This window comes from Rhinatrema bivittatum, chromosome 1, assembly GCF_901001135.1.
Source record: "Rhinatrema bivittatum chromosome 1, aRhiBiv1.1, whole genome shotgun sequence".
Classification (NCBI taxonomy): domain Eukaryota; kingdom Metazoa; phylum Chordata; class Amphibia; order Gymnophiona; family Rhinatrematidae; genus Rhinatrema; species Rhinatrema bivittatum.
The window spans coordinates 101,232,643-101,247,942 of record NC_042615.1 but is presented as its reverse complement, the minus strand read 5'-3'; the positions used below and the strand labels follow the sequence as shown (position 1 = coordinate 101,247,942).

Below are 15,300 nucleotides of genomic sequence, written 5' to 3'. Positions count from 1 at the left end.
TTGTAGTCATTATCTGAAGCAAGTATCCAGCAGTATTGTGACAAATAGCTGTTTGTTGTATTTTTGTAGCAAAGGAAAGGAAAGTGAGTTGCAGATATTTCCTTATCTTATTTTTATTTCAAGATAAATGTGTGTAACTACACATATTTAGTAAGAGGAAAATTTAAGTACTCCTGGGGGAATTCTGCACACAAAACCTTAAAATTCTGCAAAATTCTGAAAACTTTATATTGATCAAAATACACTATACATGACAGTCTTTAAGTAATTAATTTAAAATGTAATACAGCAAAAAAGTTAAAGACGCAGTTAAATATTTTAAGCAGAATTTTCCAAGAAGTACACTAAGAACATCCCTTCCAGCTTCTCTCCCTACCCTCCTGACCAGCTTCTTTCACTTTGCCCTCCCAAGTCCCAACTCCTCTACCTTCCACTATCTTTCCCCTCCCCCTCTAGGCTCAATCCCTTCCGCTCTATCTCCACTCCCACAGTTTGACCCTCTCTCAGTACTGCCCCTCACACAGGCTCCCTCTGTCCCTCTCTCTCTGACACACACAGGTTTCCTCTCTTTCGTGCACATACACCTCCATCATACAGGCTCCCTCTCTCACATACACACCCTCACACAGACTCACTCATTCTCTCTTGCACATACACCCACATAGGCTCCCTTTCTCTCATGCATACCTCCTCATGCAGTCTACCTATCTCTCTCTCTCTCTTGCATACCCCTGCACACTGGATCCCTCTCTCACACACACACACCCCTTCACATAGGATCTTTCTCACACACACACCTTTACTCAGTCTTCCTCTCTAACAAAGAAACAAACATTATCACTCCCTCACATACACACACACTGCTTCACATTCACCTCACATAAGGGCCGATGCAATAATCTTCGCAGAAAGTGGACGCTGACTTTTCAGCACTTGATTTCTTAACGCACGCATGGCGCCCGCAAGGGGGGCGCCATGCAATATGTAAATGAGGTGGTCGCATTAGGAAGGAGGCGCTAGGGACGCTTGCACGACCTTAGCGCCTCCTTGCTAACGTGACCCACCGCGGTTGCCGGTTATGAAGATAGATGCCAGTAAATTCGGCCGAGTTTACCGGCGTCTGTCTTCATAACTCAGCGGTCTGCCGAGTTATTTTTTTTACTTTAAAAAAGAAGTACAGAAAGCAGTTTTTTCTGCTTTTCTGTACTTCTTTTCAATGCGCTCAGCTATTAACGCCTGCTCCAGGCAGGCATTAATATAAGAGCGATAAATGTGCGTCAGGCACGCATTTATCTTTTTGCATTTGGAGTGAATGAGTAATAGTCTCATTCACATGCATTTGCATGTGATGAGCGCTAACTCATTCACTCCGCGTCAGACGCGTGTTAAATAGGCGCTAATTCCCCTATTGCATTAGGGGGTGGATTAGCGCCTATTTAACTCGTGTCCGACAGCGGGTTAAACAGTGCACTTGGCTGAGTGCACTGTATTGCATTGGTCCCATAGGCTCTCTCTCTTTGGCACACAAGCACCCAGACAACCTTACACATACTCTCTCTCTCACACACACACACAGACTGTCACCGGGGCCTTCACCGTTTTATCGCGAGGTCAGCAAATAAATCTCTATTCAAGATTCTTTCTTATAGACTGGTCCATAATGAGGCCCGCGAAAGAACATTCTCAATAGCTGACCCCAGACTTTGGAATTCCCTCCCTGCCTATCTCTGTAGCATGAGCGATGTGGCAGTTTTAAAAAGCTTTAAAAACTTACTTTTAAAATTAAATCCTAATTTTAATGCAGATTTTTATGACAGAAATGCAACTGTTTTTGTGTTTCCTTGTTTTAATTTTGATGCCAGATTGTGGATGTATTTTATTTGTTCTTGATTTTTGTTTCATTATGTTATTGACATTTTAGCTGGTCTTATGTTTCTATGATGTTTTTGGATTTTATTGCATGTTCTTTTAATGCTCCATTGGATATTCATTTTAAGTGTTTAGACAATTAAAGTACTTAATTCTAGAATCAACTTTCAACATCAGAATAAGCTGAATATATACATGAAAAATAAATAAATTACATTTTTCTTGAACTGAACTGGGATTCAATGCAGGGTTAGTGGCTTTCTATTATAACTTATAAAAAGCTTATTTTTTTTCCTTCCAATGCTAATAAAATCTCTCCTTTGCTATGACATATGCCTCCGTTTCCTATAGAAGCCTAATGTGTTACGTGTAAGCACTGATTTTGATTGCATTACTTGCAATAGTAATATACTGTATATTTTATTTTATTGAATGTTTTTATTTTGTGTTCCAGCCTATCCTCTCCATCCCTGGCAGAAACTATAGTTGTTTCGGTGTGTGACACAAATCTGCTCTAAATGATACAGCTGAGAGGTAAAGTTATTTATATAGCCCTTCCCATACTTGATAAGGGTTTACACTTTTGAAACCAGAAAATAATACCCAGAATAGGATAGATGGGGAGCAAAAAAAATAAAAATAAAATGTTAAATCTTTGTCTGTAGAATGAAGGAACCTCTAACTGTCAAACAAGCCCACCTACCCTCATCATGGACTTGATGATAAAGATTTAGATGGCCTAACTCTACAATTCTACTGCCTGTCAAGAGCAAGTCTAACAGCTGATTAATGTTACCAATCTTCCACAACTGGCAGACCCCGAGGCAATAATTACTTAGAAATTTCCTGAAAGAATTTTGGGGAACCTATAGTCACAGCACATCCAGACCTGCCTCCACACCCACATACCCCTAACAGCCCTCCCCTAGTGACCCCCCCCCCCCCAATACACATCCTGTCCTGCCCCACCCCCCACATTCTACTTACTCAATGTGGATAGGATACTCTGCGATTGGAAAGGCTGCGGCCCAGGTTCCTCCAGAATCCCCAGATGGGGAAAAGGTTCCTTTCATGTTCCACCATATGGGATGCCAAGCATTGGACATTCCTGGTGGTGAAAGTGGGCTGCCTGGCTGGTAGTGGCATGGCTCATGAAACTGCATCCCTGAGGAACTGGAAGTTGCACGATGCAGAAGCATGCACATGGACGGTACGCACAAATTTGTGTATATACTGCATACCATGCACAAATGTACACAAAATTCCATGGGCAACATTGCTTGAATTTTAGATTGTACATGCATATTTGTACATCTACTAGATAAAATGAAGCTTGACCGTCGTGCCGCAAATGCGCAGTAGAGAGCAACTCTACCGCGCATGCGCGGGCAGTACATCGGTCAGAGCTTGCCAGTAACAAAAATGGTGCGGCGAGGACCAGTAGCGGCGGCGACGCGCACGAGGGAGGGAGGGACCTCCCCCGGAGATCTTCTGTCTGCGCCATCCGGAGGGGGAGTGACTGAGGGGAGGGGGGAGGAGGAGAGAGTGAGGGGGGAGGGGGAAGAGTGGGGGGTGGGAGACTAGAGGGTGAGGGAGAATGAGGGGAGGGAGGGGAGAATGAGGGGTAAGGAAATGGACTGAAAAAAAAATGTTAATGTAGCCCGTTGTTAAGGGCTTAACGGCTAGTAAGACATAAAATACATGCTCAGGAGCACGCTAGCACACCTGCGCATGCAGCTGGGCTCGCGTGGAATTGTTTGAAAGTTATCCTTCCTCTGGTTTTTTTTTTTTGCCAGTTAAGCAATAAACTATTTCATTCATCCAATTACTAACATAAAACAATGAATGACAAGTTCTATCTGGATACTCCCATCAGCATGGCAAGGAATTAAAAACTCAATGCCATCAACATAGATATATTAAACTTATCCCTAGCAACAAAATACTCCCTAGCATCTGCAAATATACATTAAAGTGAATGATGATCCCAATGCCTTTCTTAACCTTACTTGTTGTTGCCTAATATTAAAAAATAATCCAAACCAATTTAAAACAGTATCCAAATTGCCTGTAATCTAGCTAATAAAATCTTGTGACTCATTTTGTCAAATGTATTGGAAATATCCAACTGAATTAACATTAATGACTTTCTATTCCTTTTTAGTGCAATTGGTTCATTAATGCAGTCAAACATTTCTGTCCTGTGGGCTTTTCTAAACCCAAATTCCTGGGCATCCAAAACATTATGCTCCTAAATACCGATTTAGTTGGATCACCCACTTTTCAATAATTTTGCATAAGGTGTGATCTCCATCAAAGGGATTGTAAGATTCTTTTATACAGGTCTTCAGGCCAAATTATTACATTTTCAATGATTCTGACAAACACTTCATTTAGTGATACATTTACAATTTTTATTATTAACCCATATTTAACTGCTTGTATACTGCGCACTATCCAAAATGGACATGGATTTAATTGGCAGTAAGTTGCTCTTTTCTGAAGGATCAGTTTTGTAATACCAGCTACCATAATAGGCATAAAATGAGACCAATGTATAGTAAAATTATCCTTCGCAGCTGCAATTATAATTCAGATCAATTGCTTGTGAAGTAGCCTGCAATCCTATCTTGCACCAGAAAAAAAAAAAGTTTGCTATATTCTCACAGTCTCGCATTTACTGCATCCTTTTTGAAGGAACTTTAGATAAATTCTTTGCTACAGAAAACAGCTTTCTAAGGGGGTCATTTTCAAAGGCTTGTCACATGCATTAAGCCTGCGAAAAGGCCCTGTTTGCATGTGATAGCATGCTGGGGGCGGAGTTGGGGCAGAGTCGTGGAGGAGTCCGGGTAGCCTCGACGCCTTATTGTCGCCAGTAGCACACCCAATAGCACCATCTTTCACGGTGCTCCTTTTCACCAATCTCCTTTTCACCAAATTTAAGGAGAACCAAGGCACTTTGATCTAGTTTTCCTGATCCAAATATTTGTCAGGACAACTTTTATCATAAGAGATAGCTAGCGCATAATCCCATCTTGAAACCAAACTACTATTAGCTATTCCCACCCACTTGAAAATCACTATGATCAACTTTTGATCTTACCACTTTCCTCCCTCTCCTAATATGATTGATGGTTGACAGTGAACAATTTAACAGTGATAGATCACTGTATTAATTATACTTGCAAAACCCCCAATCTGATAGCTTCATATTACCTTCTCCAGAAGTCTGTGTATACTCCCCTTCTATGTTCTCATACTTCAGTTTCATTTAAACAAGCAGTAGACTCGTTTTTCCCTCCCTATCAAACACAAGGATAGGGGTAGGGGGATTCACACAAGCTTGAAACATGTAAGTAGTAGTACTAATCATCAAGACTTCAACCTTATCTTGTACAATTTTGAAATGGTACCATTTAGTTTCCTGCAACATCCGGAATGGAAGGAAAAATTTGATCATACCTGCTAATTGTCTTTCCTTGAGTCCTACCAGACCAGACCAGACCAAATGCATGGGTTTTGCCTCCCTACCAGCAGATGAAGATAGAGACCAACTAGGTTGCTTAAACTGCTCTATATAAGGCCCCCTACAGCTTATAGCTAACCAGTATATCTATATTGAAGCAAAAAATAAATATATCTTCCTTTGATGAGCAGGGAAATTGATAATTACTGTCAGACTGACTGACAGTGGACCTCCACAAACTGAAGGCTTAAAAATTGGTAACACAAACACTAATTTCTGAACCTCAATGAGAATCTATTAGTAAAAAAAATATCTGATATGCAGAGTAAAGTAAATCTGGGTAGTAATAAACTGGTTTGTTAGGACAGAAAGAAAGAAAATTAGCAGGAAAGAGAAAATATTTCCTTCCTTTTTGTCCCACCAGACCAGTCGAAATACATGGGATGTACTTAAGTCACCCCTAAACTGGGAAGGAACCAGCAATGTCTGCTCCAAAAGCAGATGTGTCCCTAGCCCAAACATCCAAGCAGTAATGCTTGGCAAAAGAATGCAAGGAAGCATATTTCTTCTGGTGACACAAAGTGATGTTCCTCTCAAGAACCTGCTTGAGCCCTGATCAAATGGGTTCAGAGACCTTTAGGAACTGGATGTCTTTTGGAGATATAGGCTCATTTAACCATATGGCTATCGTAGCTTTCAATGCCTCCTTTCCTCTCCTCTGGCCAGAAGAGAGAATGAACAAATGATCTAATCTCCTGAAAGCACAGAAACATAGAAACATAGAAATGACGGCAGAAAAGGACCAAACGGTCGTCATCCAGTCTGTCCAGCAAACTTATGGTAGTATCTATGTGCCGTCCAGGTCACCCTCATAATTATCAGTTTCTCACTCTGTAAAAGTCAAGGCCCTTGTTTATTGCTGTCTTAGTCCAATTCCTCATTATCTCTTGCCGTTGAAGCAAGAGATAACGGGGAATTTGTGGCTATTAAGTATCACAGTAGAACTCACATACAGAAAGACAAGCACCCACTGATTCTCCGCTATATCTTTCTTTTTGAAGGATGGTATCACACAGCTTGACACACCTGAAACGGGAGAGACCACTTTCAGCAAAAGGAATGATACCCTAAAAAATGACCATGCTTTCCCGTAAAATGGTTAAAATTGGCTCTCTACAAGTGTGTGCCTGAAACTCTTCTCCCAAGTTTCCATGCCCCTGTTTTATTGTAACTTTTTGCCTCTTCTTCTATGTTAATGTTATAACCCCTTGTTCCATGTAAACCGATATGATATGATCTGTATCATGAATGTCGGTATAAAAAAAGAACTAACTAAATAAATAAATAAATGAAAATAAATTTTAATTTCCAGACTGCAGGTTTTACATGTCCACCATCAGCTAGAGACAGAGAAATACTGAAGGCCTGCAAGTGGCACTCTATGTTATGTAGCAATATCTGAAAGGTTTTTATTCTCTACCTCCATCTGCTTATAGGGATGGAAACTCTATTCATCTAGATTGATCTGGGCTACGAACAGGAACATGAGCATTTTTTTTGTTTTGTTTTCAACCACAGAGCCTGCAGCATCATTCAGTCTCCGAAAATGGACAGCAACATTAACCACCAATGAGTAATTAAATATTTTTACCCCTAGTTACACAAATACACCATACAAGAGCCCTCAATAATAACTACCACCTGCATCTTGAGAAAATTCAATGCCAAACTTTCCTGCAAACCAGACTGCAAATAGACCAAGAACAATGGAAGTGATTTCTTGAAAAGGGAAACCCCTTCTCCAAACACATGTCAAAATGTTGCGTCCATAGGTCGCAGATGGCTGCGACTGCTCTGCTTCACTTCTTTTTTGCCTCTCTCCTCCTCCATGGCTTCTCATTCTCTCTCACACACACACATACACACACCAGTTACCTGATCTCACTCATGCACACACACACACACACACACACACACACAGGCTTCCCATTCCCATGTTCTCTTTCAGATATGCAGGCTTCTCACTTTCATGCTGTGTCTCAAACACACAGGGGTTTCTCACTCCCATGCTCACTCTCTTCACATGCACAGGCTTCTCATTTCCATAATCACTTTCTGTTACGTACACACACACACCAGTCTTCTCTCTCATTTCCATGCTCACTCTCCACGTGCAAAGGCTTCTCATTCCCTGAATCACATTTTTCTCTCACATTCACACACACCAGTCTCTTTCTCTCACACACACCGTCACCTTACCAACCAGTCTCTCTCTCATGCACGCACGCACACACACACAGGCTTCCCACTCCCATGCTTTCTCATATACCCAGATTTCTCACTTCCATGCTTTTTCTCTCTCTCACACTCACACTCACATACACATCAGTCATCTCTCTGAGAAGTCACTTTCATTGTCTCTCACATAAACACACACATATCAGCTCTCTGACCAGTTTCTCTCAATCACATACATGCTCTCAATCAAATACATTCTCTCACTTACACACAGGCTCTCAATCACACACACATTTTCTCACTTATATACAGGCTGGCTGGCTGCTTCTCTCTCTTTCTCTCACTCAATTCCTCTCCCCCCCTCCACCCGAGCACAAATGTTACTGCAGTAGCCTCCTCCTCCAGCCCCCACAGGCCAAAAAAAAAGAATCCCATCGGCCGCAGGAGGCTCATGTTGCTGTCTCCTTTCCTGATTACCGTCTGCTTTGATTGCTCGGGGGCCGATGCTGCTGCCACCGTTGCTACTTTTCCACGTGGCACGGCCTTTCTCCTTCCCGCGCACTGCTCTGTGTATCACTTCCTGTTCCGGGTCACAGGGGGGGGGGGGGAGGGGGCAGATGCGGGAAGAAGAAAAGGCCAGCCGCAGGTGCCACAGTTTCTTCCAGCACCTCTGCCGTTTCCACTGGTCTTGAATGTGCTGATAGCCCTGCGGCAACGGCAGCAAGGAAGGAAGAGCAGCGGGAGAGACCGGGAGCACGCGACACACCTGCTGGTGCTTGGTGACACACTGGTGTGTCGCGATACACCGGTTGAGAAGTGCTGGTCTAGTGGGATGAAAAGGAACATATCTTGCAACACCACCAAGCCCCCCCCTCCAAAAAAAAAAAAAGCAAACAACCACAAAATTATACATAATTCACATACACACACACTAACAATATGATATTGCATTAAAGCAAATTGTTACCTTCTGGCCGTGGAATCCCACAAGCATCACAGTGTTTGGCTGAAGGCTGGTTTATCAGCGTACACAGTCCACACGACCACTCTTCTTCCTCTCTTTTAGCCACATGCTCATTAAAATATGAGCTATTGCCATAGGCCCAGTTGATTAAACTATTTCTAATGGGTAATTTCCTGTGAAATGATTAAATGATGTAAACATTTTAATATGGCTTGCAAAGAGATTCATGGACATAAAACAATATATTTCTTTCAAACAATGAACAGTTTAAATAAGGACAGACTTTATTTAGCTTTTAAATACATAATCAAGAAGTTTTACTCCATTTACAAAGTGTGATGTGGCAAGACTCAAGCACTGTGAAAGCACCTACTGTGAATTCCAATCCATAGTAGAAAACATGCAGCACAGCAGAACAAAGGACCTATGTAAAACACAATCTGCCAAGGTGATTCATTTGCAGTGATGTCCATAAGTTTAGATGTAGACAGAAACAGATTGGAGGCTCAATTTTAAGGACAAACCATGAATGGATAAAACAAAATCAGAAACACAATGGGGTCAATTTTCAAAAGCATCCAGCTACCTAATTTCAGATCAGACTCTTTGAAAAATGATCAGGCTTGAGCAGCTAAAAAGGTGGGCAGCCTTGATGGCGTTCTGGAGAGCATTTAGCCAGCTAGCACTAATTTTGAGCAGTTTATTTTGTTTTATGTGTATTTGACACTTTATCGAGTTTTATATTTCTTATGCATTTTGTCTTAAGATTTTTATTGTTATCTGTTTGTGATTTGTTGTTTATTTTTAATGTTTTTTTTCATGTTTTATATATTTGCATTAATGTATATACAGCCATTTCCAGAACATTGACAATAGCATATTGACAATAAACATCATAAACATAAAATGATAAAACTATAAAAATATCTACAATTCACACACATATTAAAACAGCTGTAAAGTTCTTACCAATGTGAAAGCCTCACAAAATAACTGGCATTTTAATAACTTTCTAAAGGATTTATGAATGTTATCATGTAATCTGCCATGAATTTTAGAAATGAGCAAAATATACATTTTTTAAATAAATAGTTTGCATATCTGTGCACTCCTAGCAGGGCTGGCTCTAAAGGAAACTATGGCCTGAGCAAAACTGTGGATGGAACCCTTCACCCCCCAACTAATCTCTGTCCCCTGGTTGTTGGTGTGGATTGGGGGGGGGGGGGGGGAGTAGGGCACATACAAGCTTATCTTTTTGTGTTTTGGATTTATAAACCACCTCTTTCCCATTGGGCTACAAGGCAAAGTACAATAAAAACAGAAGTGCAATGTAATTACATAAACACAGATCAAACACCACCTTGTAAATGTTGGCTTAGATTTGCTGGGGTTAGTTATGTATTTTTTTGAAACCTCTCAGTTGCGTTACTTTTTTAGATTCTAAAAAATCTGAACACCAGGGGTCCAGGAATGGATGAAGTTATTGGGGGTTATTGATTAATACATTATTGGAGGAGGAAGCTTCATGTTAGTTTATTTTTTTAGTTTCTTTTTCATTTTTACTGGCTTCCATTACTTTCTTTTCTTGGGTAACATATTGTGGACTAAGAATTTAATTAAAATGTGATTGGGAATGATGTAATTTTTTTGCTTTGATATTTCTCTTTTCTGTTCAAGACGATTCTTGATGTAAACTTAAGCATAAATAAAAAAATAATAATTTTGACCATTCCTGCCTTAGCAATTTGTTTACTTTAGCTGAAATTTTAGCTACTTCTAGAAATTCATCTATAATTATTAATCATTTGTATAGTGATTCCAGGCATACCCTACACTGTACACAGTCAATTTCTTCTCCTTGGAACTTATTTTAATCAAGGTGGACAGACAAGGCACACAGATTCTTTATGTAAAGTAATTGCTTATTAAATTGTTCTTTTCCCTACCTGGCTAAGGTAAATTAAATTACAGCGGAGATAGCCCCTGACGACTTTCTATTGAACTCTGGAAATGCCCAATGGAAAGAAAGCAGTTCTGTGTCAGTTAGAGAGGAATATAAATGGAAAATGTTCCTTTTCAATGTCAAGAGAAGAGTCTTTAACCCTTTCTTGTGATGGTTATTTCCTTCATTTGATGTCAGGAGGGGGGGGGATGCCTTTGGCTGGAAGCCAGTGATATATTATTTGTTGAGCCAACAGTGACACTAAGCAGATGTTACTGGAAAAAGGGGATACTATAATTAGCAGAGCTGCTTACCTGTAACAGGTGTTCTCTGAGGACAGCAGGATGTTAGTCCTCACAAATGGGCAACATTATTGGATGAAGCCCAGTCCGGAACTTTGATCTCAAAGATTCTAGAACTTTCAAACTTGCCCTACTGAATATATGCAGCTGTAGATATCACCTTACCCCCTAGGCAGAGTCCCTCAGTCCATGATATAGCTCATACATGGAGAAACCAATTCCCAGAGGAAGCAGATGGGTTTTGAGGGGGATGGTCTCCCTGTCCAATTCAAGGGGAAGAACCTACACTCCACTGCCTCTAGCCCATGTCCATTTCACCATCTGCATGACCCAAAAAGTGTTGAACCCTGAAAATTAAACAGTGACTCATTGCCAAACTGTGTCAGTTCCTTTTGCTATTTTGTGTGCCCCGAGTGGTGTTACATATACTAATAAAAATAAAAAATATTTAAAATGGCTAATGAATAGAATATCCAATTAAATTCATTTTTTAAAATTTCCCCAATAACAAATTATTTCAAAACAAATACACAATAATTAAAACTAATGACGATATATTAAAAAAAAATATCCATTGCTCTCTATACCTGTGAGCATTTGATTCCAGTCACCCTGAGGTTGTGATGAATTAGTTAGGGGTGGAGAGTGTAAGCAAACTTTTCTCTCCCCTTCTCTCACAATAACACACATATTCATTACACCACCACCATACACTTGCTGACTGGCACACTCACGCACACCCTCACACCCCCGCCTGCTGACTGGCATGCTCTGTCATGTCACACACATGCTTCCTAACGGACACTCTCACACACAAACTGATGCATTTGCACGGTCTCTCACTTACACACATGCTCTTTTCTCCTCCTCTGCCTGTGAATAAAATGAAGTTATTTACCTGTATCAGGCATTCTCCAAAGGACAGCAGGATGTCAGTTCTCATATATGGATGCAATCATCCAACAGAGCCTGACATTGAACTTTGATCCCAAAGATTCTAGAAATTTTGAGCATGCTCTATTGAGCATTTGCAGTATCAGCCACCTCCCTGCCTCCCAGGCAGAGCCACTCAGTCCATAATAAAGGAAAATTAGTTTCTTACTTGATAATTTTCGTTCCTGTAGTACCTAGGATCAGTCCAGACTGCTGGGTTATGCCTCCCGTCCAGCAGATGGAGTCAGAGAAAAGCTGAAAAGCACCCCCTAGATATACTGGTGTGCCACCTGCGATCCCTCAGTATAAAGAATATCAAAGCAGAATGAATCATAGAAACATCCACTCCTGCTGAATAGTAAACTCCTTTAACTCAACCAATGACTAGATCAAGTAGGCCTAGTGCTCTGAAAACACAAACAAAACTTGTCTCCCTATATGAAAATAGAAAACCTTGTATAACTTGCCTGAAACTATGCATCAACACGTATTCCAATACTCTGCAGCTGCAGGAACTGTAAGGAGACAAAGGAACAGAAAGAAATACGAGCAGACTCTCCAGTAGCAAACAGACTTGGGCGGGCATCTGGACTGATTCTAGGTACTACAGGAACGAAAATTATCAGGTAAGAAACTAATTTTCCTTTCCCTGTACATACCAGGATCAGTCCAGACTGCTGGGATGTACCCGAGCCGCCTTAAATGGGGTGGGACACAGAGAGTCCCGCTCGAATCACAGTGCTACCAAAAGAATCCGCCGACGGATCACGGATATCTAACCGATAATGTCGAGCAAATGTATGCAAGGACTTCCAAGGGCCGCCCTGAAAATCTCTTGGGGAAACACAAACTGAGTTTCAGCCCATGATGCTGCCTGAGAACGAAGAGAGTGAGCCTTAAGACCATCCGGTACAGGCCGTCCGCACCCAATGTATGCGGAAGCAATTGCGCTTTTCAACCAGCGGGCGACAGTAGTCTTGGAAGCCTGAAGACCCTTCTTGGGGCCATTCCACAAAACAAATAGATGATCCAACCGTCGAAAATCATTAGTCACCTCCAAGTACCGCAGAAGTGCCCGAACATCCAAACACCTCAGATCCCGACCTTGAGAACAGTGGATATCCAACGGCCAGCTACATATGCCTCTCAAATTCCTCCTCAAACATTGCCAATGCCAAGACAGATTGGTATGAAGGTGGTGTGACCAGATCCTCTTTGGAAGAGGATCTGATCCTCTTTGGAGGAGGATCAGTGGCTAGCTTCAGGACCGATGGAGTTCATGGCACACCCCAGTACTGATAGAAAACTGGCTCTCTTCAGGGGCATCACAATCTGAGCTGGTGCATCCCTGTGTGTGGCACTGTGTATTGATGGGGGGTCCAATGCCGATGCTTCTTCGGCTTCCCTCTATTCTCAACATGGTCCTTCCCCAGTACTATGGTAAGAAACCCAATTTCCTCGACCTGGAGCAGCCCGACGATGGCCAGTTTCCTGCCTTCCTTATAGCTGATGGCATCGACGGATCCGATGGCCCTGCCGATGTCTGTGTTCATCGGTGCAGCTGTGATGTCCCCCAGTGCCGATGCTTCCGATGCCAATGCCGCTAGTTTGGTCTTTTCTGGCTCAAAGAGGTACTCCATCTTATCAAGCCAAATCATACGTCCTTTTGGGCGCACCTGCTGTATTCCTGGACATCATGTGATGTCTGAAGGCAGAGGACACATCTATCATAGTGGTCTGTGATAGACATGGTTGTCATGCACCAGGGTCATTGCTTAAATCCAGAGGTGGACATGTTGGCTCGAAATAAAAGGGACACAATGTTGAAAACTGATGGTGGCGGCCATCGAGGGCCAGCCTGCACCAAACGCGATAATCGCTGAAAACCCTATCTAAGAGGCTAAAGGGAGAACCAGGGGATCTCTGCATCATCCGCACAAGACAGCGAAGAAAAGTTCTTGTGAAACAAAGTTTGCCAAAAGGAGAAAAGATTAATAAAGTGAGGCTCTCACCTGACCGCAAAACAGGGTCTGTGGAAAAGAGGTGATTGAAAGGGACCACACCTGGATGTGTGGTATAATACATGCTGAGCATGCTCAATGAGGCTCAGTCAAAGTTCTAAAAATGTTGACATAAGTTTTCTGTGCTGGGCTCATCCAATGTCACTCATGTTTGAGAACTACCATCCTGTTTGTCTTCGGAGAAAGAAATTTGTTTGTGTGTGTATATAGACATAGATAGATATAAATTTTGAGTGTGTGCATGTGCAATTGTATACCCATGGGCCAGTATGGATAAAAATTCCCCGGGATGATATTTTCCACCAATCCACCCCTGTCCATCCCCCAGGGGTCAGCGCACAATCCTAACATAATGCTGACTTGTCTGAAATGTTTGCAAGGCAACACATTCCTGTTTTTCACAGCAGATAACTGAAATGCACTCACTTTTCCTTTTCTATGGGAGAAAATGCTTACCTGCTCTTTTGAGAGCAGATTCTTACTAAAGGTAATCCTTTGCCAATACTGCAAGATGCCACATCACACAATAGCCCCCATATATCTTGTGATATTTAGGTTGTGTGCCTGCTCAAAGAAGCAGTGTGGGATCTCCTCCCCAGACTGGTCCTGGAATACAGCAGAATACCAGGGATGGTCCAGGCAGAAAGCAGCTACCCAGAAGCAAGTTCACCATGAGAAGGGAGCATAAAAAAAAAAATCCCCTTGCCTGAGAAGGAAGCAAGACCCTAAGGGGAAAACATACCAAGGTTTCCCTAGCAGGCCTTAAATAACACACCTACATTTAGGATGAGACAAAAATTCTCCACTTTTTCAGGCTCAGCAGCATATTTGCAACTGGACTCCCTTCCCCTAGCAGTGGTGTAAGTTGTCTGTATGGCAGGCAATTGTGAGAAGCTGCTAAATCAGTTCTCAAAACATAATTGGGATACACTGCTTTTAGTAAGCCAAGCACTTGGATACTTTACTTGTAGTTAACGCTCATCCATCAGAGTACCTGGAGGTAACAGCAGCAATATCGGGATCTGGGTAATAAGCCTCTAATCCAAAGAACCCTCTACACCCTGTTCAATCGCTACGAACAGCTGCTGTCTGATGGAGAGATGGAAAAGGGGGTTCCCCCCTTTCACCATAGTATTGCAATAGAGGAAGCAGTATGGTGACTGTAACACTTTGCCACCACTGACACAAAGGAGTTCACCAGTATTGAGAACGAAATTGATAGTGGTCTAACCAACCCTGCTTCTCCTTTTCGTAGCTCCACATAGGAGATCTGTAAGGAGCTGCTCCGATCCTGTAATTGAACGAAGACTGTGCCAACATCAGGCACAGCCCCTGGAATAGGGCACAGAGTTTGTGATAATATAACCCCTGGAAGCTACCCACCCTCAAAGTGCCAGGCACTCAGTGTAATCCTAGATTATGACATCAGAACCCACTTTGCACAAAACATCTTTGTGCACTGTAAAGCATCTTTGGGGTAGTTTAAATTTAGTTTGTTATATCGCCTTTCCAAATGAAATCAAAAGTAGAACACTACACCCCATTCAAGCAAACCGTATTGCTAC

At 41.9% G+C, this 15,300-nt stretch overlaps 1 protein-coding gene across 4 annotated transcripts in view; it reads right to left on the bottom strand.

The window, feature by feature from the left end:
• NEIL3 (nei like DNA glycosylase 3) overlaps positions 1-15,300 on the bottom strand; it is a 218,238-nt gene that overhangs the window by 49,873 nt on the left and 153,065 nt on the right. For all 4 annotated transcript variants that reach the window (XM_029580256.1, XM_029580162.1, XM_029580421.1 and 1 more), the window contains one exon: positions 8,541-8,710. In XM_029580256.1, the coding sequence (XP_029436116.1) occupies positions 8,541-8,710 (170 nt within the window). The remainder of the gene's footprint in view (positions 1-8,540; positions 8,711-15,300) is intronic.